This window comes from Amblyomma mixtum, chromosome 9 (assembly GCF_055824585.1).
Source record: "Amblyomma mixtum isolate Tamu chromosome 9, ASM5582458v1, whole genome shotgun sequence".
In the NCBI taxonomy this organism is placed as follows: Eukaryota; Metazoa; Arthropoda; class Arachnida; order Ixodida; family Ixodidae; genus Amblyomma; species Amblyomma mixtum.
In genome coordinates, this window is record NC_143020.1 from 98,582,079 (window position 1) to 98,609,856 (window position 27,778).

The 27,778-nt window shown below is 45.2% G+C and overlaps 1 protein-coding gene across 3 annotated transcripts in view; it reads left to right on the forward strand.

Annotated features, from left to right (window-relative positions):
• Window positions 1–27,495, forward strand: part of ktub (Tub domain-containing protein ktub) — a 339,341-nt gene extending 311,846 nt beyond the window's left edge. For all 3 annotated transcript variants that reach the window (XM_089559802.1, XM_089559801.1, XM_089559803.1), the window contains 9 exons: window positions 10,042–10,219; window positions 11,425–11,574; window positions 12,049–12,209; window positions 13,999–14,244; window positions 20,047–20,265; window positions 21,227–21,325; window positions 25,161–25,248; window positions 26,439–26,522; window positions 26,717–27,495. In XM_089559802.1, the coding sequence (XP_089415928.1) occupies window positions 10,042–10,219; window positions 11,425–11,574; window positions 12,049–12,209; window positions 13,999–14,244; window positions 20,047–20,265; window positions 21,227–21,325; window positions 25,161–25,248; window positions 26,439–26,522; window positions 26,717–26,850 (1,359 nt within the window). In that variant the 3' untranslated portion in view covers window positions 26,851–27,495. The remainder of the gene's footprint in view (window positions 1–10,041; window positions 10,220–11,424; window positions 11,575–12,048; window positions 12,210–13,998; window positions 14,245–20,046; window positions 20,266–21,226; window positions 21,326–25,160; window positions 25,249–26,438; window positions 26,523–26,716) is intronic.
• The last annotated feature ends 283 nt before the right edge of the window (window positions 27,496–27,778 follow it).

The following is a 27,778-nucleotide window of genomic DNA, read 5'->3' on the forward strand; positions in this document are numbered from 1 at the left end:
TTACCAAGAGAAAAAAATGGATTGGCTGCGATTTCGAGAGCAGAATATGTGGATGGTGACGACAACCGTCAGTATTCATCTGGTCGCTCGTGTCAACTTCCACCTCGGAACCACCGCAGTGTGCATCTGTGATTGACAGATAAAAAAAAAGAAGAAGAGGGGGGGGGGGGGGGAGAAGCTCATGCCATTACCTTGACCGGTGCGAACGGTCGCCTGGAGTCTACGCCTGGCGAGACGCGTTCTTTGGCCAGGCTTGCCCGGATTCAAGGGGCCCGCTGTCCGTTCAGTCGCGAGGACATGGCGGTCTTAAGTGCTATTGCTTGTTCGACGCGAAGTAAATAAGCGATCAGGCCCTCGCTGTCTCTCCTCTTTCTTTGACTTCTTGACGCAGGAAGTGTTTGCCGGGCCATAGGGAATGCACCCGTAGCGTGGTCGAGCGACCAAAAAGTATTGGCTGGATGTCGGCAGCTCTTTGCCTAACATTGGCTGTTATGCGCGAGGTTGTTGGTTTGTGGAGAGCATGAGCGGACATAAATGGGGAGGGTACGCAAGTGTGTGGGAAGGGTCTTCGAAGTTGACTTTTGAGCCACGAAGAAAGAGTCAGTGTTTGCGGGTTTGCTTTGTGCAGAGAGGATTCCGGGGTTTCCATGTCAGGTTTTTTTCTAGGCCTTAATCTTTATATGCACTCTGCGCCGGAACTTATGCGTTTGCCGCGAACAATACACAAGAATATCTATCCAGGTCAACGCTCGCTTAGACAGCGGTAAAGTAGAAGGCTAACCGTCCGTCCGTGCGTCCGTCCGTCCGTTTAAAATAACGTTGTGCACCTTGCTAAGTTCCAGGCCGATTTAAACAAGTGTAGACTTGATCACCTTTCTACGGGCGTTAAATGCATGCTTGTCAGTCTTAATACACTTACGAACAAATCTCGCTTATTCTGCTTTTCTATTTTACCCCTGGACGAATGAGCTATTTATATGAAAGCGCCCTTTACGTACGAGCCTGCACATCTCACAGCCTAATTCCTGAATGCGCCTCACAAGATGGAGCGTTATCGTTCGTTAGGCCTTCCGTTCACGTGCCTCCGTAGGCAAATCACGAACTGCGAAGCTCATAGCTCCGGCAGAATCCCGCGAATCGCGTCATTAGTTTTGTTTTCTTTTTCTTTCGCCCTCCACGCATCCCTCGCACTAGCTCCTCTCTCGTAGATGCCGGCAAGGGCGATCAAAAGTCAGATTGCACTGCTTTCCACTTGTTTACCTCTGAAGTGTTAGCAAACCCAACGCGCACCAGTCGCTTAGCCCGTGAGCCGCACCCATCGCTGGAGTGAGATAAGCTCCCGCGCTCGGCTGCTTTCATCGGTGTTTGCTCTGACTCCCACACCTCGACGGCTCCCCAGCGCCCGCCCAGGACGAGTTTAATCAGATGTAATTACGGCTCATTAGAACCGACGCTTCTTAATGGACGAGTCGTTCGCTTGCCCGTACCATGTAGCTCGCTGGCGTTTCCGTGTTCATTTCCACTTTCTCTTTCTTCCACCCGGTGCTTTCATCCGCGTCGCGTTTTCAGCTTAGAAAAACAAAAAACAAATAAAAAGAAGACATCTGGACTGAGTAAGCTGCAGAGTAATTACTATGGCTAAGGGTCTTTCTAGAGTAATTCCAAATGTTCCTAATTGAAAACAACGAATAAAAGAAACTAAAGCGAACGCAGGAGTAAAATATAGCCCTGAAGTCGCGTCGTCCAGATGTCCTCGTTTCCCGGCGACGATGTAAACGCCAATACTTAAGACTACTTCTTTCTTTCTCTTTCACTCTCTCATTAAGCTCGTGGCATGGAACGCCGGCAGTGAGACCGAGGTAATGAGGCGTTGCCATAGAGATTTCGGGATTTAGAAGTGCGCCAATAGAGAAGTTATTCTCTCTCTCTCTTACTCCTGAAGTTCGACAAAACATCAGTTCTGCTTTTCCTCTCGCAATTCTAACTTCCCTGCGTGGTAAGCACAGCTGGTAAGTTAGGTAGAGGGTCTATGGTTAAGTAAGATTAGCTTTGAGGCATTCTTGACTCCGTTCTCCCGGATGTAACTAGAACTTAAAGGAAACATTCGCAAACGACCCTTACAAAAACTGGTGTTGAAATTTTGTGGAATTTTTGTGAAGTTGCCGCAATAAACACTATTTAAAAACTGTGGAAATTCTGTGGCATTTTTGCTGATGAACATTGAGCATGTGTTGAAATTTGGCCTATGTGTTTAAATTGAAATTCCGTTGTGGATTTTTGTGTTGATTTTCTGTTGATTGTAGAAAGAATTCAAACTTGTAAAAAAACAATCCCTAGGAATACATTTGTGTTGCGTCAGATGGGCCTACCGATGCAATTTTCGGCGGTATATTCATCATTTATATCTGCAATTTTTCGTTAGCTTGACGCTGACATCCCAGCCGTGTAGCGCTCCACACATACTCACGAACACACATGTGTTAACACAAATACATAAATACATGCACTCTCGCCCTTACGATTGTCAGAAAAAGAACATGGAGCAGTATTGCACATGAGGCTACAACATGACCTCACTAAGAGTTCATAACTTTTCCATCTCAAGCGCAATCTTGTGGTTGCGACTGAGAGAAGGATGAAAACGAAAGTGCACGGCTTCACCCTCCTATACTCCTACACATGGGTGTCCGAATCTGCGCAGATTGTGGCCTGCCGATCAGCAAAGTAATCAAGTAGTAGAAGTAATCAAGTTCACATGCACCGTTCTGTCAGTTGAAGACTTTGATTCCTTCATAATAAAACAGAAATAAAGCAATAATTAAGCGCCCTTTTTCACCAGCGCACATACGAATACTCCGAAATAGGTATGCCTGAAAGAGCATATTGGACCACAAGCACTTTTTTCTATGCAAGGAAATGACTTTGAGCGGTTTACGAAAGTCTTAACCGGTGCTGCATGCGTCCTTAACATGCATAATGTGGTAAGGTTCTGTTTACACGGCGCATGTCGAACTGATTTCATTTAGTTAGGCTTAGAAACAGCTGCCATGAGACTCGATTCAACATAAATTCAACTGAAATTACAGCAATTAATTTGGTGACTATGCTTAACAAAAATTTTGTTCAGCAGATGTTGAGTAGACTCAACATACATTGGATTCATGTTGGTTTCAAGTTGATTCAAAAAGAGCTCAACAAGGCGTCAACTGAAACTCAAATGTTATTTTTGTAAGGAGAAGGCGCATTAGACGATGATGGACATTGGAGCGGAGGAGCATCCGTGTTGATTTCATCTACTTTAATATCGGAATGTTTTTCTTACGCGGCAGTTACGTCCGATAGCTTTTTGGTTATCGGCTCAGCGAATAAGGAAAAACATAATGACATTGAAGATAACGTTACTCACAGCCGCCGTTTCGAAACTTTCTTCTTGGGCACAGAAACTGCACGTGGGCCCCATTTACTGGAAAATGATAAAAAGTTTCTTGTTTACATGTGCGCAAAGGACGTTAGTGCTTTCTATGGGGAATCCAGGTATTCTTCCACTTCTTAATAACGCCCTTACATAAAAAAATATAAGCAAAGAAAGCTAGCCCTACACGAGCATAAACCGAGACATGAAAGAAATTGCAGTAAAGGTGGAACCTTTCTCATAAGCACGAAGCAAAAACAGAGCCCTTCCCGAGCAAAAAAAATCCCAAAACGTCACATACACATGAGGGTGCATAAAACATAAGTGAAGAAAAATTTTGCAGAGTTGGAAGCAACTTTTATGTTTACAAAGTTGCAATAATTTCATGGGCTAGAGTCAAAGCCACACACCTGAGCAAAGTTGTTCTTTTCTTTCTGGTAGAAAAACTAACAAAACGCCTTTTTCAGTTCTTAATAAACTGTCTGCGCCTTTTATCTTCTTCACAGCTAACACACGAGGCACCATAATACCCTTGAAGCGAGTATTTTATAACCATGTTTTGAAGTACACTTTCTGAGGTGAAGATATCTATGAATGGGCTAACCTGGGAAAGCTTCTTGAAGTGCATTAATCAGACCGCCAAGACAAATGTCTGGTTTGCCAGCCTTTCTTGCAACACCAGGGTGGTGCATCCACATTCAATATTCAGTCGATAATAGTAAGCGTTCCATCAGTGCTTGGGCCTTTGCGTGATTACGCGTCCGCACGCGACAACAGGACCACGCCCGAAAAACTCCGGACCCCAAAGCTTTCCTTTTCTGACTATTGTTGTCCAAAAGGAGCAAAATAAACATGGCAAAGCGACGCAACGAGAACAGTTTGTCTTTTCAGTATGTATTAGTTAAGCAGAAAGACAACAAAATTTCACTGGTTAGGCAATGGCTTGGCGCGGATAAGGGAATAGGGGCCTAAACTTAGTATCTGCTTTCGCTTTTGTTGGGTTTTTGCGTTAGATGAGCAATATGTCTCCTAGTCCGTATGCTTTCCCTCTAGCACCTTTGCAGCTACAGAGCGACGCCTATGCTCGGTTTGACAGCGAAGCCTAACGTCTGGATATTTCCGTTGCCGATGCTTCGTGCATTCTTCTTTCCTTTGTCTTTTCTTTAATTCGTTTTCTGCGTCGCTGACATCCCGGAGCAGACTGATTCACCATCGGTTATCCCGGACGAGGTCCCTTATACAGCTTCTCGCTATAAAAAGCACCCAGACTTTTCGCCTTCTCCGGGACAAATGACTGACAGCGACCACAAATGAGTAATTTGCTCCCTCGTTACAAACTTACTCCATCTTGTGGCATTCCCCTAAACACTTGACCAACACTATTATGCGAAGCATATTACTAGAGCTACACTACAGCCCGTCGAGCGCGGCGGTGGAGCTACCACCGTGACCACGTGACACCACGTGACCACGTGACGCCACGTGACAACATGACGTCACAGCAGAGGAGAGATGGGCTGCCGGCTCGCGCGGTCGGCCGCGGCGGTGGAGGCTCCACATCAGAGGCGCTGCCTGCTGCTGCTGCTGGGGTTACATAAATACAGTCTATAGGGAATGGTGGCGGTGGTGGAATAACTAAGGGTGTTTCCAATGTACTTTCCATGGGTGCCAAGAATGCTGTTGTAGCCGGTGCTGGGGCAGCGGTTGTACACTCTGCATTGAATTCACCGATGATCCCGTATATAGCTGCCACGGCAATCCTTGCTACACTTCTAGTGGTTGTATTAAAATTACCAAGTATTCAACCAAGGAAAGCCATGTATTACCAAGCCTAGCCATCAATATGCTTCGCATCTGACTAGACTTAACCTGAGCTAAGCCTCAGCCATTTTTTTATTCCCACTTCTAGTCATTGATCAATTCGCTCTCGCCCTACCATAAGCTTGACGTCGTGGTTAGCTAAATTGGTAGAGCGACTGCTGCGGTGAAGTGGTGGTCCCGGGTTCGGACCCTGGACGAGGACGAATTTTGCTGTAACTACGAAGTTTCTGTGGAAGTTGTATAGCTTTCCTTTGTAGCCGTATGGCTACGCTTAGGTGGATGCCAAGTGAGTAATTTGCTCCCTTATTACGACCTCTACTCTTTTCTCATTTCGATAGCATCCACTGCAAGTTATAAATGGGCTCGGACGATACCACCTACTTTGGACTAAGCGGTGATAGCTACAGTGATCCTATCACAGTGATAAGTGATATGGTCAGCTGCCCGGTATGCTCCCCCTCTCACACTTTGAGGGCATCCAATCCAAGTAACAAGTGAGCTAGACAATACCATCTAGAGAAGACTACACCACTGTAGGTGGTATAACAGCAGGCAAGTGGACCCGGTGACAACACAAGACACATCGGGAGCGCCGGACCTTCGGGCCTCCTGGGTAACATTCTTATTAGCAGGCAGGTAACAGCAGGAGATTCCGTTCACCACAATAAGCGGCAGGACAAAGGATGTCACAAACTCCAGAAAGTGTGTGTCTCAGTCAGTGAATGTGGGACAAGACAGATGAAAGGAAACAAAAAAAAATGCGAGGACACTATTGCAACTAAAGCGTAGAGAGGCGAAAGCCGAGGACACTATGCCGTGGCGACTTCCAGTGGGTGTGACGTCACACCGTTCCCGTGGCTATATCGATACTAAAATTATACATATTTCGCGGATTTTAAGTGTTAATTACACTTAATTACACATTTGTTCATCTAATTTGACACAAATTCGACGTTTTCCCGACGATTCTGTGAAAATTTTCACTATGCCGTGAAGACTTCCGGTGGGTGTGACGTCACACCGTTCCCGTGGCTATATCGACGTTCACGCTATTTCAACGCAATTTCGACATTTTTGCCTATAATTAATTGAATAATTAACCTACAGTCGTTAAACTTGGCTTCTAGGTTAACTTTTTCCTCGTCTGTCTGAAGCAGCCGTTGGTTTCCTTCTATCTTTATTATCTCCCGAGTTAAATGCATGTGACGCGCTTTGTTAACGGACGACCATATGAGCCATTAAAGGCTTTCGCCTTAAAAAACATTTTAGTGCGACGAAATTCCCTCGCAAAAGAGGCACTCGTCTGCGCAAGGGACGCGCAGGTGTGCTTTCTCTTTCAGGAAGGTTACAGAGATCTCGGCCCGCTCATCAAGGGCGGGCTAGGGCAGCCAAGTACGACAGTGCCCGAGGGTCTTTTCTTGCTAGCTCTCCTAATCCATGCCCTACACAATAGATGGCGCTGAGTGCATGAGGAATGCCTACCTTTAGCGAGTATAGCCTCCTCGACGCGGAGCTAATCCGCCTTACCCCATGTCGTCATCTGTTTTACTTTGCGGAAAACACCTATGTATCTACACGGCAATGGGGGTACTACGGCACAGCTAAAGGAACAGCACATTCGTAGATGAAAACCCGAAACAATGGTTGTAACTGCGGCAGGATACCATTTCTGCCAATTCCCCATAGAATCCACTCTATTCTGTTCAGGAAATCATTTCCGTCCATTGCTATCTGTAATTCTTCTTTGTACTCTTCCGCCTAGCTCAATGTGGTTAACATGACACTATGAAATAATCCCGCGCACGACAGAACAGCACCGTTCTCTTGCCCTTTCTTAATAGGACTACCCGTGTTTATTTTCTCTTTACGCCGTACTAGTCGTAAATTTGCCTCGCAAAGATGTACTGTATTGTACTCTACCTATGCTGTTCCGTTGTGCGCGGTTTTTGTGATCTTTTTTGCGTGCGCTGAATTGTCTCCATGCTCTTTCTCGCCTGTGTAGATTTTTGCTGTGCCATTTTATCTGCGTTTTTATGTCACGGGCTGTATTGCCCTTTTTTTGCATGTCCCCGCACAACATAACGTAATCATTCCATCTTTCTAAGGGTGCATATATGCTGCGCAAGCCATACGCTAATATGTACAGAGTTCACTATATTTTATGTTCATTTCCTTGGCATTAGCTTTTAATTCATGGCTGATCTTTATTGTTATTCGGGACGCTTGCACAAGGGCTACTACCCCGAAGAACTCTGCAGTGAACACGTAGTGGTTATCATAAAGTGCATGCGCATTTTTTTGTTAAACTTGCGCGTGCAAACCTTAAAATGCACATCAGCACTAAAAATAATACGCATCTATAAACAAGCACTGAGCTAATCAGGGCCCGTCTGTCGTCGCGGATATATGGAGTCATGTTTTACAAGGCCTACTGGCGTGTGCCTCAAGTAGAAAGTCAAACTTAATTCATTTGACGTTTCCAGAATGTAAGTTTTAATGGAGGTGAAAAACAGAACCCTTTCCAGCAGAATGTAGTGATGTTCTGGAAAAGGCATATAGGCTGAAAGATCCATTATATGGGAACAGCTCAATATTGGCGCAACGTGGACAAGAAAAGCAAAGTTGTTTCGCCGCAGTTGCGCTGTTCTCTTACAATGAATGCCTACCAACTCGCCCAAGTTTCTCCTTTAATCAAGGCTTAAAGATGGCTAAACAGTTCATTGTGCATTGGAGAGGCAGTTTCGGAGCGGAATCTTTCAGTAGTGCTTTACAATAACGAAGCAGCCTTTCGTCATGATATTTTTCCCGACGGCTAGCAGCTACATCTGGCGCACTAATCTCTCACCACTCGCAAGTGCAATCGATGAGAACGCATTTCTGCAGCACTAGCGCCAAACATTTTGCAGATGTGTTAGCAATTTTTGCTTTCCTTAGTTAGGCTTAGCGTTAGATAGTTGGCTTCACCGCGCAGGTTAGCACAAGTTTTGCTAATGCCGCATAATGGCGTTGGCGCTACGCTTGCGGGCAATAGTACGACTGTGTAGAGCTCTCGCAGTAGGAACGCCAGCCAAAAGCAACCAAGCTTTTCGCTCATCCTGACTCTCGACTGTGCGCATTCATGCCAAAACTCGTTTCCCGCCCTAGCTATGCTTTAAAGCCGGCTTACTGGTCTAAGCACAGCGCTCAAAGCTCAGAGATACAAGAGCTTTATTCTAGTTGTATGTGCCAACGCAATAGCAACACAGAGAGCGCTATGGGGCGTCTGACTTCGCGTATGGTATTAAGATGCACATCGCCCCCTCTTTTTGCCCTTGGAGTTTACCTCACTGGAGACGTGACGTGCTATGTTCCAGACTCAAGCGCCCAGGATCAAGAAGTGAGGTTTAAGCACCGAAGCGCTGTTCCAGTGTATGCACGCGGATAGACCATAGCTCGTAATTCAGGCTTAGCTCCTAATGAAGGCTTAAAAATTGTAGCGCGACTAACATCAGCTTTGAATCCCCTGTAAACAAGAAGGTGCCAACACTTGTCGTGAAAGCGGCGAGACGTGTCACCACATTGCTCGTCATTAACTATTTTCTAATTCCCTAGCGCTCTTGCTTGCTATGTAAATCATTCCCTTCGTTAGTTCTGCCTATTTAAAATTTTGCTTCAGCCGTTTACCGACCACACTTGTTTCAAGCAGCATTCTCTTCCACCGAGATCTCATCTACAATTAATTTCATTACTTATCAAAGACGTACAGCCCACTGTCACCTGTATAGCGTAACCGGTGGGTCATATATGGCCTCTAATATTTATCATGCGTCCTACTAATTGTCAGGGAATCATGTTATCTATTTGAAGGGTTACCTTTCTTCTTTAACTGTGAGAGTGGTAAAGAAAATTAACTCACAAATAAGCCTGAAAATGCCTTTTCTTATTGCAGTCTTTCCCCCTCACAGCTTTACCCGTATAGCTGGAGTACATACCTGTGAACACATCTTCTTTTCTTTATAATCTTGCCCACAATATAATGGCGGGCAAGATTATACCGGGCAGTAGTATTCCTGCCCACTAAAATCGCAAATAAAGTTGATTACTTCATTTTACTTAATTAATCGTATTCTAATTGAACTCTATCACGTGTATAGTGCCCGTCTTGCTGTACAATCCGCATGAACAGATCACGTCGCAGTATTTCTCAGAGATTCTATAATCAAATTATGGAAACGTTTAAAAAATCACCCTGTATAAATGAACAGACAAAGAAAGGGGAAAGAGGGGCTCGTTACGACATACATTACGGAAGCCAACAGTCACCGCAGTAAAAAAAAATTTTTAAACAGCCTATGGACTGTCCATATACTTCGGTCTATAAAGTCTATTGACTCTCTATAGACAAATCCTAGTGAACAGTCTATAGGCAATACAAATGCTAGAGACAGTTAATAGACTATGATTGCAAAAAAGAAATATCTATAGGAAGGCAATAGAGTCTGCAAGAAGTCTCTAGAGTGTCTATAGACCATTTTTATAAGGGCGAAACCAAGGTGGATAGGGAATGTTTTTTTTTATTTGTGTTGCTCATCTATGAAAGATTAACAGAGTAATTATTAGTGTAAATAATGACGCTGTTAATATCCCATGGAGGAACACCGCAAAATGAAAAAAAGAACCATCGCTTATCCACCTTGGTTTCGGTGACTGTTGGAATTGTACAGGATGTAGTACAAGGTGAAGTCCATTTCGTCTAAGCCACCAACATACACTCGGTTTCTCTTTGCAGAGTCACTGGGTAACTCATCCTATTCTTGTGCTTCTCGCAGCGTCAGCTGCTGGAAGAGAAGCAGCGCCACAAGCGGCAGAGCCAAGGACTACTGCAAGCCTCCGATGCCCGTCGACCTGCGTCCAACACGGTACTGCGCAGCCGGCTGCGCAAGGACGAGTCACGCCCTCTGATGGCGGGACTCAGCATCGACAGACCCGTGCAAGACGTCGTTGGCTGTGAGTGGACTCTCTCTATGTCTTTGGCATCTTTCCTGCAAACGCCGCTTTTGCTGTCATTGGGGTGTTAATGCCAGTTTTAAGCGAAAGCGTAAAGATCCCGTGTTGCAAAAAAGCCAGTGTCGGCATTGGCGTCCGCGTGACCAAAAAGTTAGGACTAGTCGATTACAAGAGGATCCCATAGATGGCGCCAACCACACCAGTGTTGCATCAGAAGCCCTTGACCGTCGGCCCCTCGGGTTGCGAGTCAGACACGCTACCGCTACGATACGCAGACACGTTCGTACGGCTTGGTTAAAACGGAGCTTTACATGAATGTTGTGCGGTCATTACGTAATGATTGTGGATGTGAAAGACGAAACAGTGTCCGTGTCTGCGTAATTAAGAGGAACTGCTGTCGCGTCTTACCATTAAAGGCGGAACTTAAGTGTCCCCTAATTTTCTTAGCTACCCCTTAAACAAACTGCCCCTCCATTGTCTCTTGAAGCGTTGTCTCTTGCAGTACCCGGAGCCTCAATCCACCTGCTCTCTCCCTAATTCACGTCCACCAACCTGGCGAGTCTGGCTTGAGTGGCTCAAATGAGAGAACCAGTCGGCCTTAATTCGTTAAACCATCGAAGTTTTCAAGTCTTCAAATGTGGCTTTTTTTCTTGAGAGGCGAAAGGGGATCGTTTGAGTATGTATTTGGCCTTAGCTATAAAAGTTGCCTAAAGCATTGGAAAGCTAAAGCACATGCGGCATATCCGTTCATTCGTTGTGAACTCCGCGGTGGCACTTTTCCCGTACGTTTATGGTATACGTTTTACGGCAGCTTTGGAATCTCTGTACCCGCGCACCTTGCTGAATAAGAAAGCCACATAGAAAAACGCCTCTCCATATGCCATGCCATGCTGGGAACAAATAACTTTTTTGGCTCCAACGCTCTTACGAGACGTTAACATAAACTTGAGCCCTACAGAGGAGTTATAACTGTGAGGGGGAAGCCTATTTCTCTTCAAAATAAATACAGGCTTACAAGGTTTAATTAGAGATTCGATCGGGAACTTCTACTTGAAGAAATACACAGACGGAAAGAATTAAGGACCCAGCATCCTTTCTGCAAATGATCCTTCCGCTTTAATCCGCTGTCATTAAACCTGCAAGCAAAGCCCGTGTTATCATCGACGTGAAACCTCTAAACTTCTCGCTTCTTTACTATTCTCCAGGCTACGATGGCCCCATGCTGTTCTCCAGCACTGACAACCTGGACGCGCCAGTCTGCGATGAGGTGAAAAGCCCCGTGATACAGGATGATACGGAGGGAGAAAATCCAGTGGCCATTGCCTACAACAGTAGTCCGATTCCGCCGACTCCTGGTAAGCAACGAAAGTGATGATATACGTTCAATGTTTCATGTAGATTCTTATCTAAAGTGTAATTTTCGAAGAATTTGCGAATTCAGCGCCATTCGCGGAATGTTGAAACATAGCTGTAATTAGAGTTCTACCGCTGCGTGAAATAAATAATGTTAAATATAAAATATTAGCACTCAATACTATGTCCCGATATAAAACTAATAATAACAACATTTGAAATAAGCTAACATTAATAATTTTGGAGATGCTTTTGGGAATTATGAATTGTACAAGGAAAAGCCTTTGACACAAAGGAGCGAGAGCTTCTTTCACTAAAATGTGATAAGCATAGATTAATCACTGCAGCACTTCGGTTGTAACTAGTATTTCTATGCAATTCAGAAGACACACAATCTTGATGTGTGCTGTAACGGAGAGCATAGCTTCTTGGTGAGCGTACAAGGCAAAATGGGGTTTGCGCTTTCCAACGTGCAGATGTCCAGAAGAAGCTCAAGCATCTGGACCTGAGCGATGACCTTACGAGCATCAACGGAGACGAAGACCTGGAGAGCACACCCGTGACGTCAGAGTCTGCACCGAGTCGAACTGCGACCGTGCCCGACACGCCGACGGACATGGCCGACAGTGTGGCCCAGGTTTGTACTCTCGCAAATTCTCCTTGTCCGCTGAGCCACTTAACCAAGCAGCACATGTAATCGACCCAATATTGAAAATCCCAGGTGGTCGAAATTTCCGGAGCCCTTCACTACGGCGTCCCTCATAGCCTGAGTCGCTCTGGGACGTTGAACTCCAATAAACCAATATTGGAAATAGATGGCTTCACTCTGGTCCATTGTAGGGCCTGTCTTTGCCAATACATTTATTTATTTATTTATTTATTTATTTATTTATTTATTTATTTATTTATTTATTTATTTATTTATTTATTTATTTATTTATTTGGAATACTGCCAGTCTCTAGTTGAGACCAACGCAGGTGGGCATTACATGTATCAGATTTAACAAAGTGAATCTGATTACTCAAAGCAGCTTCTTTAAATTCAAAACAGCAAGGAACAAGGAGCAAGTCATGCAGTGCAGAAAACAAAAACGAAAACATTTACGATATTGGGCGCTGTTTGGGTACAGTTCCATCTTCTCATGAATGCGAAACATATGCGGGGCCAACCTTGGCACTTTACTGGTGTGCGGTGTATCCTCGACGGAATGGAATCCTATCTATGTGGGTCCAAAGTCGAGGGGAAAGTGAACGCTAAGGGGGCGAGATAAACCCAGAAATGACAAGTTGGCTACCGTACACACGAAGCAGGGGATAAAAGGCCAAAGTAAGAAAGAAGGAAAGCTGAGTCTGTTTTGAAAATGATACCGTCCTTAGTCATTGACCCGTTGTAGTGAATGCATACAATTAAAATTCGTAGAGTGTCGACAGACGAGTGCTTAAACCTGCTGTTGTTATGTATGAATCATCGCTTTTGTGGCGTTCTGTGCTGACGTAAGTTGAGGCTACGGTTCCTAACCTAAGGTTCTTCTAGAGAACGTTGGTCCTATAGGTACCGCGCTCCTTCAAAAGCCAATCGTTCATCCTATAAGCGAGGGTAGTGGCTCAATGGGCTCGCAGTCGTTTTCTGCCAACTACATCCCTTAGATAGAAAGCATTTAGAACGCTTTGGGGGAAGTCCAGAAAACACGAAGTTTGTTTTTCTTGTTTTGACGCATCATTGCGAAGTCTTACACGCCATTCACACAGCGCAGGTAATTAATAAAGGACTAATTTCCCAAGCGCATCCATAAGTCTGCAAAACAAAGCTGTACACCTTTCTCCCCTACGTATTTTTTATTGACGGCGGAGCTTCTGTGAAATCTGTATAGCCTTATTTTGCAGTGGTATGACTGCGTTTGGATGCGTGCAAAAACTAATCCCTTCTTTCTTACCAATTTACTCCACGTGGGCAACTCCCTTAGATGCAATGGCCCATATATTTGCGTTATTTCCCTTATAGATTCCCAAAGTGAGGAGATGGACACCGAAGACAATATCTTTCTTATCTATTCTAATTTTCCTTCCCAGCGTCCCCCGCGCCATACTGCTGACCACTGTGAAACGGGGCCATGCCGGTGCTTCATTCAACGTCGAAACAGGCAAACTGGCGGGACCTGTCCATATCGCATCGGTGTGCGCTCCCAATATATTTTTTAGGAGTACCGTAAACACCGAATACCGAAGTGAACACTGTCAATGACCTTCTACGGTGTTAATGCGTGTTGAGGCAATGATAAGAATAAAAAGCAATCGACTTTTACATTATTAAGATGGCAACGTCCAGTTGACGCGCAGACTCATCCGACACAGTGTACACAATGAGCGTGGCACAGCGCAAGCTGTGGACGGGACTTACAGGGATCCAATGCATGCTTGTCTCGCAGGTGGAAGACGTGAGTGGCAGTAGCGCTGACGAAAGCGCGAGAACGCAACCGACCATGAGCGTGCCCGTGATGGAGCTGGGGCCCCTGGCTGACCTGCTGGAACAGGCCAAACTGGAGGAATTCGCTACGGTTCCATGCCCGCAGAACACGACCATCAGGTGCCGGATTACCCGCGACAAGAAGGGCGTAGACCGAGGACTCTACCCCACATACTACCTGCACCTCGAGAAGGAAGACAACCGAAAGGTACGTGAGCACCAAAACGGCTTGCATACATTCTCGTCCATTACTATGGTGAACACTTGCAGTAGTCATAGTGATCACTCAAAGAATCATTGCGTCTTAAGCCTTCCGTGCTCAAGCCGCACGTATAAGGTCCTGCCTAAAGCATCGGCTTTGCATGCGGGGAATTGCTCCCTTATAAATATGGCCTATGGACAGTCTATAGACTTCTATAGACTCGATTGCGTTCCTATAAATAGTTCTTTTTGTCTATTCATAGTCTATGGCTGTCAAAAGTCTCTAAGAAGTATATAGACATAAGTCTATACATTGTCTATAGACTGTCCATAGCAGTTGTGTCGCCTATAGACTGTTCTCTAGGACTCTCCAGAGCCATTATTGTCAGAAGTCTATGAACTGTCTATAGATTCTCTAAAAAAAATTTTTCTAAGGGCTGGGTTTGATCAACAGTGCCGCCAGGTATCTACCGGCTTTCCAATGGGTACGAGCTTTCCCTGGCCATTTATTCGGCTTTGCATGAGGTTAACTGTGTCAGAAAAGCTTCTTTGTCCAAACCGCTTCCGAAGACCTGTGGTAATTATTAAACGAACCGCACATTTCATGCAATGTATGCATATAATAGTTAAGCGCCTATTAATGTATCGCTTGCCCAAACCGCATCTTACACACGTCAACCGAATACTGCGAGAAACACATGCAGTATCAATAAACAAACGAAACGTCTTGCATGATAGTCGCCCTAGCTGAGTGAATACAGTGCTGCCCAATACTAAGGGAAACATCTAAAGTTGGCATGCAGTGAGTAATTACGTCCCACGCGATATGTGCTCCAACAGCATGTATACAATCCTGTATGGTACTACAGGGAACAGCTGTTGCGAGCTGCTTTCCACACCGTATGTGGCTCCTTGCGAGGCACCTAAGGGAAAAATATTTACTGCGAGACAGCCTTGCTGCAGCATAAACCATGCAACGTCGCGCATAATCTTGTGCATGACTTAGTCCCCATTTAATTACCTAGCACGCGCTGCATGTGGGTTGTGACAGGGGGCCCCGTCCACAATTAAGTCGCCGCGCTCCGATGATCTTCTTCTGAGCTCCACGGATAATGGTAACCGAAGTGAATAAATTATTAGAAAAATTACGGCACGATCACTCCTCCGACCCGATAGCTCTGCGAACGCAGGTGAATTTACCCTCAATTATTTCTTGATGTATATGTAATGAATTCTCTTACTCTGTGCCGACGCTTCCTTCACGCGACAGAATTTTTCTGGTGTATCAAGCACTGCACTTATCTCGCAGTGATAATCTTTCTGTCTTTCTTTTTATTTGTTGCTTAGACGTTTGCCTAAGAAGGGGCTGAGGCTAAAGGCACAATGTTGCCTGACAGGGCATCAGCCTCCCACTACATGACAAACAAACATACAAATGACAAAAGTCCGGCGGGCCGCTACAAAATAGTATTGTGGATAAGCACAAAAGAAACTACATCAAAGAAAAGTAGCACAAAATTGAGCATTATACAGAGGAAAATACATACACACTCAGCAGAAAAGGACAGAATTGCTTGACAAGAATTTGCATCACAATTGTACGATGAGTATATAAATAAAAGACCAAGACATACATGAAACACTACATCAAATAACGAAGTTCTACTTAAGGCTTATTCTAGCCTACTGAAAAACAAGGCATTATGGACATATAAGCACGTAGAAACTCAGAGCGTAGAGACTAAAGCGCTGAAGAACGCTAGGCCGACAGTATTGGAGGTTGCGGTCTGCGTATGAATTAAGTCATGACCTTTCTTATGCTTCGAAATCCTTGTTCTCTTACTGACATCACCCCCCTCACGGACCAGTAAAGCCCGGGAAGCGCCTGAAGTCCTTTATATATTCGGTCTGACTAAATCAAACCGCAATCATAGTCTGGTTAGTAGCTGGGACGAATGACTACCGCATTCTGGATATGACCCCTAATTGGATTCCCAGAAGGCGAACTATTTTTTAAATATAAAGCTGTGATATCACCATGATCATTTCCCTTACATCTAGCGTAGGAGGATGCCAATACTACCGAAGTCATTGTTTCTTTAAAGACTCCGAATAGACATTTCAAGCACTACAGCCCACGAATCAAAACCATCCCAAAGAGTACGCGCGCAGCAAATGATTTTTTGGAAGAATCAGAGATGTGCCAACATACTGAAAAACCGCAGACGTCTATTTCAAATCTCAGTGAATCAAGCCAAACGCTTTGCACAGTTGAACCCACTAACCAAGAACCTGTTCAGGTGCGTGTGCTTTTAGGAAAAGTAAGATTGGGAAGTAGTATCCATCTGAGCCAGTGCCAAACTTGAAGGGCCAATAGCATTAAATGCATCGAAGCCGTATTTTGCTTTTTCTCGCCGTCACTGCGTTTCAGCTTCTCTCTGAGTATTGCCTGGGAAACTCACCACCTGCAGAGTTGAAAACAAGGGGACGGTGTAAGTCCTGCTGTGGATCGAAGCATGTGGCGGAACTCAAGTTTCTTGAGAACATACGCATTTCGGTTCGTAGGACTCACTTTTGTTTGAAAACGGCAGAAAAGTACTCTCCGTGTTCACAGTAATCGACACACGCTGTCACGGTCCAGAATGCCATCCAGCTTTGAAACCAAGCCAGGTTTGCACGCACTCATTCGTCGAAAATAAAGAAACTCCGGCCAAAGTTCCCAACAGATAAGGTACATTTCGCCGGTGCAAAACATCAAAGACAACGTGACTAAATCCACACCGGCATGTGGGTACAGATGGTGTGAAACACACACGCCCTGAATGTCGGTGCCGCGTATGAATCTACAACATACCAGGAAGCTTTTTCGTAATGCGATCTTGGTGCCGGTATAAAGCCGCATCGCCCGTGGCAGTGTGTGTGTTGTTGAGCGAGTTTGCCTTTTTCGATACGTTTACACGGCAAAGGAACGTATTGTTTGCCGAGGAACGTTTTTAAATTCACGTGCCTCTTTGAAGTCGGGCCACTCTGCGCTCAAAGCGAGTCTCAGAAGACTTCTTATTCAAAAGAACCATCGTCGCGAACGCAGACGACCGTCAAAAGACTAGGCTATACTTGCCGTTCCAAAAGAAGACAAGTGATGCAGACAAAACAGAGGAAGCGGCGAGGCGCGAAAGACGACAGCGTAACCTATACTGTTTCAGAAATGAAGTGTTCTACGCGCGGCTTGCGCATAGGTGGCCGCGTGTTGTTTCCTTTTTTTATTTTATTTTCCTTTCTTCTCAGTCTGGCGTGGAATGCGAAGATTGTAGGGAAAGTTAGAGCAGGTGGTTCCGACGACGATCTTTTCCCACGAAGGAGGACTGCGTAAAGGCACCTTATACTTCAACGGGTATCGGTTCTGTGAGGAGTCTTTTCCGGAATTTGTGAAGCCAGGAAGGTGCCATCACTTGACTGTGCTATAAAAGTTGCGGAAGAGTTTGCCATGCTGGACGTAGGGTCTTTGAAAGGGACCCCTTTTGTCTTATTGTTTTGGGTTTCGCTGACGCTATATAGCTCTGCCTCTTGACAACAGTTGTGTAAGATGAAGTCGAAGTCAATTGACTACCGTAATGTACAGAAGTAGATAATGGAAGAAATTTGTTCATCACCAACGCAACCGGCTTATTTGTCATTTAGGCCCTGATCCCGTCGGCCTCAGTTCCGTGTCCGAGGTCCCTGCAGGCGGACACCAGACTCCCCGAATCCATGAATCTTTAGATACGCAGATTCGTGGCGTCTTTCCGTGTCCTTAAGTTCCGTGTCCTTAATAATTGTTAAGTCTATGGGCAAAATTGCATATGTGACGTCATGAGCTACCCACACGTTCATATTCGCTCCGAATTTGTTAACAGAATAAAGTCCGAGCTTAGTACTGGTCATTTCAGACGAATAATGGTTTAGTTTGGTTTGGTTTTGTTTATTGGGGTTTAACGTCCCAAAGCGACTCAGGCTATGAGGGACGCCGTAGTGAACGGCTCCGGAAATTTCGACCACCTGGGGCTCTTTAACGTGCACTGACATCGCACAGTACACGGGCCTCTGGAATTTCGCCTCCATCGAAATTCGGCCGCCGTGACAGGGATCCAACCCGCGTCTTTAGGGTCAGCAGCCGAGCGCCGTAACCACTGAGCCACCACGGCGGGTAGACGAATACTGAAAATAATGACTTTGAATAAAGGTTAAAGTCATTATTTTCAGCCGCCAGTTCAGCCTTTCAGTGTACTGACAAGAGATTTCCCGGCGATATCCGCGGCGTCTTAGTTGATCTATCTTAACGTCAAGTGTTGATCGAGACCTAATTTCGATTCCGGTCCCCTGGTCTTTGTTGTTTGAAAATTCTTTAGCTCGTTATCTTTAAAGCACATGTATTGCAAATAAAATAGAAGGTCCAATAATTTGAATGCAGTCGTCCACTCAAAGTGTTTATAAATTTTTCGGAGTTGCCCTATCCCGTATGACAAGCTCAGTGCCGAGCGATCGCCAGTTAGGAAACGGTTACCTATGGTTAGTTAAGCCAAGCCTCTTGACACAATAGAATTCAAGAATTCCTGAGCCTGGAGATTGTCATCAAAGCGAGCTCTAGTTGTGCGACTATTTTTCCATATTTTATTGAGTGCTCGTGTTACCAGCATACAGGTTGCGTACAGAAGGCCACCTACGCGTCTCCCTAGCCCTCTCCGTTGCAGAAGCTTTGACTGAGAGCGGTTCCTGTAGATTTGCAACCCCATCAAGTACAAGCTTACTTATATCCTTAAAAAGGAAAAAGAGTGAAACACTTGCGTTCTGATAGGACACATGTTTGGGGTCAAACTTAACGGCTGAAGAAATGGTTGGAAATTACATAAATGACAACGCAGCTAGTTATGCCGGTTAAAATTATAGCGAGAATGTTGACGCACAGAATTACAGCAGCGTGAATCAGATAACAAGCTCCAGATAACGGCATTGTAGCGGAAATTCGTGGGGAAAAATGGACAAAGTTTGACATTGTGCGGAGAGAAGATAATCGAATGTCTCTTGATTTGGGTAACAAAATTAATCCAAGGCAAAAAAAAAGAGCATGGGTGCCAAAGAATCAGATGTTCAGACTGTTGTTGAAAATGTCGTTAAATTAGAGCGGGGGCGACTGACACTGGAGAGGATTAATTGGGGATCACTAGGGAAGGCATCTGCCTGGCAGAGGACTAATCCTTCTTAATGATTTTGATGGCCATTGGAGTCAGTTTACACGCAGCCATTCGCGAACGTATGAGTATGGGCTAGAGAATTTTAGTGTCAATAAACTTCTTCACCATCTGTCTGACCATACTTGCAGGCGTCCAAAACTACTCAGCTTTCTCATTACTTGTCTGCCGCCGCAGTGTCTCAGTGGTTACGGCGCTCGGCTGCTGACCCGAAAGACGCGGGTTCGATCCCGGCCGCGGCGGTAGAATTTCTTTGGAGGAGAAATTCTAGAGGCCCGTGTACTGTGCGATGTCAGTGCACGTTAAAGAACCCCAGGTGGTCGCAATTTCCGGAGCCCTCCACTACGGCGTCTCTCATAGCCTTAGTCGCTTTGGGACGTTAAACCCCATAAACCAACCAACCATCATTACTTGTCTGCCTATATTTGCAGGTGCTTCAGTATTACTACTATTCCTCCCGACTTGTCTTGCCAAACGTTGAGGCGTTATAATGCTACTGAGATTCCTGACCCCATGTCTGTCCATACTTGCAAGCGTTACAGTTTCACATAGAATCCTTACCCTCGGTCTATCAATACTTGCAGGCATTCCTGCTGGCGGCTCGCAAGCGAAAGAAGAGTGCCACCTCCAACTACCTGATCTCGGTGGACCCCACGGACATGTCGCGGGGCGGCGAGTCGTTCGTGGGAAAGCTGCGCTCCAATCTGCTGGGCACCGCCTTCACAGTCTACGACTGCGGCGAGAAGCCCAAGCGCAACTCTGAGAAGCGCTCCACCCGCTCCGAAATCGCTGCCGTCGTCTACGTAAGGGCTCCCACTTGTTTCTTCCTTCCTTTCGCCGTTATTGCGTGCCAGCTATGCGCAACTGCACCTGATGCACAAATCTGCTGCTTCACTTCAATGGCGACTCCACAGTTTTGTGAATACCTCTCCTGCATGAACGCGTTGTATTTATTGCCGCTTTTTTACTGAGCAAGCAATACTTGTGCCCCAATGCGAAAATGCTGGCGTCTGATTCTATGCACCACTCACTAACACTTCGCAATCTTCCACCCACTAACCGTAACCGTAGATCCACCGACACGTAACACCCTGCCATCTTCACCCTCCAGAGGCACCATCCACAATCTAACTGTACCCTCCAGCAGTGCCATCCACCACCATTGCACCTACTTTCACACATCACAGCCTCCTTCCAATAGAAGCCCACCCTACAGAGAAACGTAAACCGAAGCCAAAATTGCATACGGCGAAATCCCAATTTCTGCATCACATACCTGATATATTTTTGTACACCAGCAGCAATATTGATACAATACAGCAACACAGCAGCAGCGATATTGATAATATGCATTAATAACATCAAGTCCCCGTGACAATATAAATTGGGCATTAACTGTCTCCCTTTTAGTTGTCGCATAAGTCGAGTGGTGAGGGAAAAGCTTAAGTAGGGTTTGAATGCAGGGAGATTGTCCAGTCTTGTCCAATTACTTTAGCAGTGTCTTTAGTTTGCGCGCTTACATTTTCATCAAGTATGAACAAACAAGTTCACGCCCCAGTTCTGCTCAGAGAAAAGCCGAAGAACAAAGCAAACTTGCCCTAACTGTCTCATTGTGAGTAGACATCTGCATTTTGCCTTGATAGAAGTGATTTAAATCATAAATATGCGAATGATGTACTCTTGAAAATCGAAAAGCGCGTTTCTATCCTGTCGAACAAAAAAGTTTTAATAGTCACTCCTGCGCTGTGCCAATCTTGCTTTCAGGAAACCAACGTTCTTGGATTTAAGGGACCGCGCAAGATGACGGTCATCTTGCCTGCCATGACAAAGGACCACAAACGGATCGAGCTGAAGCCTTCCTTTGTAAGTGGGCGTGCGTACAATCCTGGTAACGTAGGGCGCTAACAAGCTGCCAAGGTACTGAATTGCTGACAACTGATAATCCTTGCAACCACAGTATAGGCACTTCTGCTCAACAAACCACGTGCTGCGGTGAACATCAACATCACTTTAACATCACTGGACTCAATTGCAAAGTCACGTCGTTTCATATACTGGTTTATCAAAAGGCCAATCATCATGAATACACAGAATCTTTTTAGCAGGTCCATCATTTCTCCGCCTTCTCTTCCTCGAAAAATGCAGGCGGGATATACGAGGCTCTACACACATTTCTTAGTTTTGTTGTCCATACAAGGTTATCATTGAACGTGCGCAACAAAAACGAAAGTCACCATCACCACAGCAGCCTCTCTGAAGCCCTTTTGGAAGTATTCTTGGCTCCTAAAAGTAAAGGTGATTTAATGAAAATTAACGACACGTCAATCACCGTGTATAGACCTCTGTAGTCGTAAGATGTTTTGCGCGGCATTTCCGAAAGGAGTTTTATTCGAGGAAAACTTGGAGAGTAACATGATAATTCAACGCGCTTCTCGCAGGAAGGCGTTTGCAGGAACAGTGAAATGCATGAATAAAACCGCTTTTTCACAAATGAAAGCGGATCTATGCGGGGTAGGGCTACTGTTACAACGGTTCACAAAATTATACAAACTGAGCTTAACAAAGAACATACTCTTGTACTCCACAATTAGACTGGACATCTCAAGCACATTCACATACTTTTTTAGTGGTTCATAACCGTTTGAATGTACACCTGAGGGGCTCCTAAAATAATCTATTTGCATCAAAAGTGCTTTTAACGGCCGCGATGTAGATTAAATGCTTGATTACCCCCCCCCCCCACCCCCCTCCCTTCGCGACGAAAAGTTTTAAGACTACGAAAACTTTGCGAGCCAGAAGAAAGACGAATCTTGTCTAGGCACATTTCTTTTTGAAGCGTTAGAAAATAGACGCACACTTGATTGCCATCACTAAAAATGAGGAGAACGCTGAACTGAGAGACATAAAAAATCTCCGCCTGCACTATATCTCAACGGACCTCTCGAGAAAAGGCGGTCGCTTCAGAAAGATAACAATATGCTGAGCGTTGGTGTGATGATGAAAGGATAATAATGAGAATAACAATAATTTAGTAGACGCCAAATCAAGTGAGGTGAAATAGGCTTGAACGAGAGAGAGCTAGCGGTTGGCGCAGAGTGGAACGAGCACCTTTCCGTGAAGTCGTGCGTCGAACGACGGTTCTAATGAGATGGTGCCGGGTCCTGGACCGGCGTGCCGCGAATAGTAAATGAGGAACAGTGGTGATGACAATATTCCGTGCCAGGCTCGTAGGAACTTCCTCCAACGAGTGCGAACGGTTTTGAGGGATGTTCTTTTCTTGTTCGAGAATGTGCTAAATGCGTTTTCTGTTCTGAGCAGCAACTTTATTTCCATTTGAAAGCGGAGTTTGAAAAGTTTGTACCGAAATGAGTGGTTCAGGTGTGCTCTTTCCGACATCCAAACATTTTTTTTTTCTGTATACTGACCAGTAACTCCAGTGAACGTACGCCCTTACAGCGCTAGTGTCTGATGACTCTGGTAGACGAATGAAGGTGACTATGACGTCACGGGCGGCACCGCTATATTTGTGACCTGTTTTCCGGAAGCGAAGCAAGTGCCCTTAGGATGTTCCTTCATTTTTGGAACGAAGACGGGAGTTCATCGTCGCGACCACCCCCACTCTTTCATGACCTCTATACAGAGTATAGTACGCCGGAGGCTACAGTTCCGCGGCGTTAGTGGGATATATACTCTCTCACTTTTCATTGACATTTTTTCTTTAGTCTTGACAGAATAAATTTGGCTGGATAATACATCGGGAAATGACAAGTTCCTGCGAAAAGGACATTGCGAACTTTCATCAAAATTAAACATTATTCAATTTCATCTCATAACAGAAAACTTACTGTTCCGGACGCAAAAAAAGGACATTGCGAACTTTCGTTAAAGTGAAACATTATTCAATTTCATCTCATAACAGGAAACTTACCGTTCCGGACGCGGCATTTACTCAATACCAATTGTATGTTCACACATTTTTTTCTGGGCTGCCGCGGTGGCCCAGTAGTTATGGTTCTCAGCTGCGTACCCAAAAAACACGGGTTCGATTGCGGTCGCAGCGACTGTGTTTTGATGGAGGCGGAATGATAGCGGCCAGTATACTCTGCGATGTCAGTGCAAGTTGAAGAACCGCCGGTGGTAGAAATTATCCGGAGGCCTCCATTACGGCGTCCCTCAAAGCCTGAGTCGCTTTGGGATGTTGAAATCCATAAAACCAAAACACTTTCTTTTCCAGTTCCTCAAGCTCCTTACTTGACACTCAGTGAACAAGCAACCTCAGTCTTTCCTCCCTTGTTCAATTTTTAGTGTCCAAAACGAACAGTTCTGATAGAGTTGCGGCATTCCCGCAGCTGAGTCTTGTTCAGTAAGTGCGGAAAAGCTAAATTTAAGACTTCGATGAAGCAAAGGCAGCTCGCAAGCGACAGCTGCTCGCGACAACTGCACTCGATTAAGTTCGCCCGTCGATTCCGTATATTTCGTGATTGCAACTGAAGCAACCAGGGCGGACATCAATACATTCGGCCATTGGAATGTCAAGACCTCATGTCACGAAATGCTTTGTGTAGAGGGCATATTTAATCGATGAAAGTTTAAGAGGAACGATAGAGTCGCTCAAGTTTCGTCTTTTCCTTTAAAACGTTTAATCATCCTCAGTTCTGTGGTTCACCGCCGGAAAAATAAATTGTCGCTCGAGATATTCCCAACAGCTTTTAATCATGACCGGCAGGATTTGTGTTTCCATAATGGAGCCTAAGGCATTATTATCTCTGAATCGTTGATTCTTGCCCTGCCTACCGGACAGCCTGGCGTCTTGTTAAAACTTACACAGGCTGGTCATGTTCAACATGCCAAACTTTACTAATGTGTGAGAATTTTATTTTTAAAACCGCAGACGGCACCCGATGGACTTTTAGCTTAGGTCGCATTAACGTAATTACGTCGAAACCTCTTGAGCCACCGCGCAGTATAATATGGTGTCAAAGGCGGGGGACACACTACTCGACATTCGACATTCGACATTCAACATTCGACATTCAACAGCGAGAAAAACTCGACATTTTTCTGCCTTCCTATGCGCCGATGAAATGGTAGTGATAGTCAGAGTAATCAGTTTTCGCTTCCAACATGTGATGACGGGGCTTGTAGGGCCGTTTCTCCCACAAAGGTATTACTGCCCAATTGCATAATGGGGAGTATTCCTTCATATAGTCGGGTACAACTCAAGAACAAAGCGGCATTTGCCCGACAAGGGAACAATTTCCAGCCAATGACGTTGCCCACTTATTCTGAACCTGCTAGCATAAGAATTCAGGGACTGACGTGACAAAGCAGGGAGGCTACTATCCTCGACCATGGAGGGAGGGGACAGTCCCCTTTCATCTCCCACTCCCTGCATTGTCACGCTGGCAGGCTCATGAGGATCGGCCGACGCCATTGGCTGGAAGGAGATCCTTTAACGGGGATAAGCCACTTGATTCTTGAGTTGTATCTAACTCTAGTGAAGTGCAGTCGCACTGCCCTCGTTCAAGGTCTAAGCTAAATGGGCTCGCAAAAGCGGAGACTATAATACAGTAACTTGGCTAAAAGAACTTTACAGTTCATGAACATTCCCACTGGCCGTTGACTGGGTTTTGCATCTAATGTTAGTCTTTGCTTGGCCAACGTAGTTCTGAATTTCTTCTCGCCTTTCCTTTTGAAGGAACACGAGGGTCTGTTGGACCGGTGGAAAAGTCGGAACATGGAAAACCTTCTGGAACTTCGCAACAAGACGCCCGTCTGGAACGAAGGTATACTCTGGTGTGCGCAGAGGCAGTGTGCGCAAACCTTTTCCTCTGCTAGGAGATGTGAACTCATCACCTGGTCGTTTTACCTTTCCAGTGCAGTCGAATAACGGGGCCAGTCGCAAATACGTTTCCTGGCAGTTCGGCGTAAAAAGTTGTTTTTAACATAGAAACTCTGGATTGTAAGTTTCTTGATTGTGCCTGAGAGGTCGAATCCCTGGCATCACACGTAGCGCCCCAGTTCGTCATAAATTGTTTACACAAAGTAACATGTATAGTACTTCCCTATGCAGGGGTGTCAGTTTTCATTTACTCCATTTTTCAAATCAAAAAGTCTGCGCACTGCAGCCCTCACGGACTTAAACCGATTGATTGATTGATTGATTGATTGATTGATTGATTGATTGATTGATTGATTGATTGATTGATTGATTGATTGATTGATTGATTGATTGATTGATTGATTGATTGATTGATTGATTGATTGATTGATTGATTGAGCGAGCGAGCCAGCGAGCGAGCGAGTGAGTGAGTGAAGTGGGTGGGTGAGTGGGTGAGTGAGTGAGTGAGTGAGTGAGTGGGTGAGTGTGTGAGTGTGTGAGTGTGTGAGTGTGTGAGTGATTGAGTGATTGAGTGTGTGAGTGAGTGTGTGAGTGAGTGAGTGAATGAGTGAGTGAATGAGTGAGTGAATGAGTGAGTGAATGAGTGAGTGAGTGAGTGAGTGAGTGAGTGAGTGAGTGAGTGAGTGAGTGAGTGAGTGAGTGAGTGAGTGAGTGAGTGAGTGAGTGAGTGAGTGAGTGAGTGAGTGAGTGAGTGAGTGAGTGAGTGAGTGAGTGAGTGAGTGAGTGAGTGAGTGAGTGAGTGAGTGAGTGAGTGAGTGAGTGAGTGAATCTGCCTGCAGTCGAAGTTAGACTTTTACTGGTACAGAATGATAAGTAGATACTACTTTTATTGCAACGACTATGGCAGACAAGTGTCCCGATTATTTCCGAACGCGGAGAAAAACTCAACGTCATATGACTGCAACTGGTGTCTCCTTCAGTCTTTCTCAGTAAACGTCAAAGATCGAATTTTTATTTTAATAACATGACACAAGTAAACGTATATATATTTTTAAGTCACTGGGAAAGAGTAATCTTCAATAAACACAAAGCGTAATAAAATATTGATTTTTTTCCCTTTCCTCTTGCAATCAGATACGCAGTCGTACGTGCTGAACTTCCACGGGCGGGTGACGCAAGCATCTGTAAAGAACTTCCAAATAGTTCACGAAAATGACCGTAAGTATCATTTTGTGAAACTGTGGTGTGCTGATTAATCTTCAGTGCCCCATGAGGCAGGCATATCCCTCGTTCCTTTGTCATCTGGTTCTCAAGACTGAAATCCCTTCCCATCGCGAATCTTTCTCTGCTCATTTGCAAAAGATTATCCCTCTCTCTATCTCTTTCTCTCTTTCTCTCTCTATCATCCTCAGCCGACTACATCGTGATGCAGTTTGGTCGCGTCACCGAAGAGTGCTTCAGTATGGACTACTGCTACCCACTGTGTGCACTGCAAGCATTCGCCATCGCCCTGTCTAGTTTCGACAGCAAGCTGGCATGCGAATGATCCCCGGCGGAGGTGCATAGAACAAGATATTCCCATGTGGCGTGGCACTCGACAATGGTTCCCTTCTCAAATGGCAGTGTCCTATGTATACGGTCATGAACTCCGCACACGACAGACGACATTCGCAGGTACACTGTGGTGTAAGCGTCTTTTCCCCAGAATCAAGGTGGGGTATCTGTTACGGAACCGTAGGATCCGAAAAATTGCACGGAGCTAAAGTTCGCAGTGTGCGCTGAACTGTCACGATGTTGTTCCCCACTACTTCGACAGGGGTCACCCTCTGTCAAAGAGCAACTCCTACTACGGTGCACTGAACCGCACGCTGTCACATTAAGGACCACTTCGTTCCTTCATTTCTGAGCTACTGCCAAAGCACGCCAGCTGCTAGCGCCGTTTCGGCGTATCCTCAGCGCCATTTATAACGGATCAATCACTCCTCCCTGCCACAACCACGGTACCACGAAATGAAAAACCCAAAGTTCTACGACATACTCAAGAAGCTCGCGGTTAAACCAAAGTTTCTTTTGACAGCAGCTTGTTGGAGTTCTTTCTAAGCACCCTTCCTTCTTGGAAAGGAGGAAAGAAATGGCTTGTTTTTATTATTTCTCAGTCCCTTTCTAACTGCACAGCAACCAACAAGCATAAAGATGGGGGGGGGGGGGGGGGGGGGGTAGCAGAGTTATAATCTTTCAATGCAATAAAGTGTGATAAATTCCTTCTTTATAAATTTCTAACGGCCTCAGCACTCGTAGCCTCTTCAAGAAAGTTTTTTCGAATTTCCAACAAACTGTATGCACATTTCAAAAACAAAGCCTAAACGTCCTCTAGGCACAGTCGATACGGATGCGCATGATGATTCGAAAACTAACAAACTGAAAAAAAATATGTGGTGTTATCTTTACTCATTGCGCGTCTCGATATATACAAG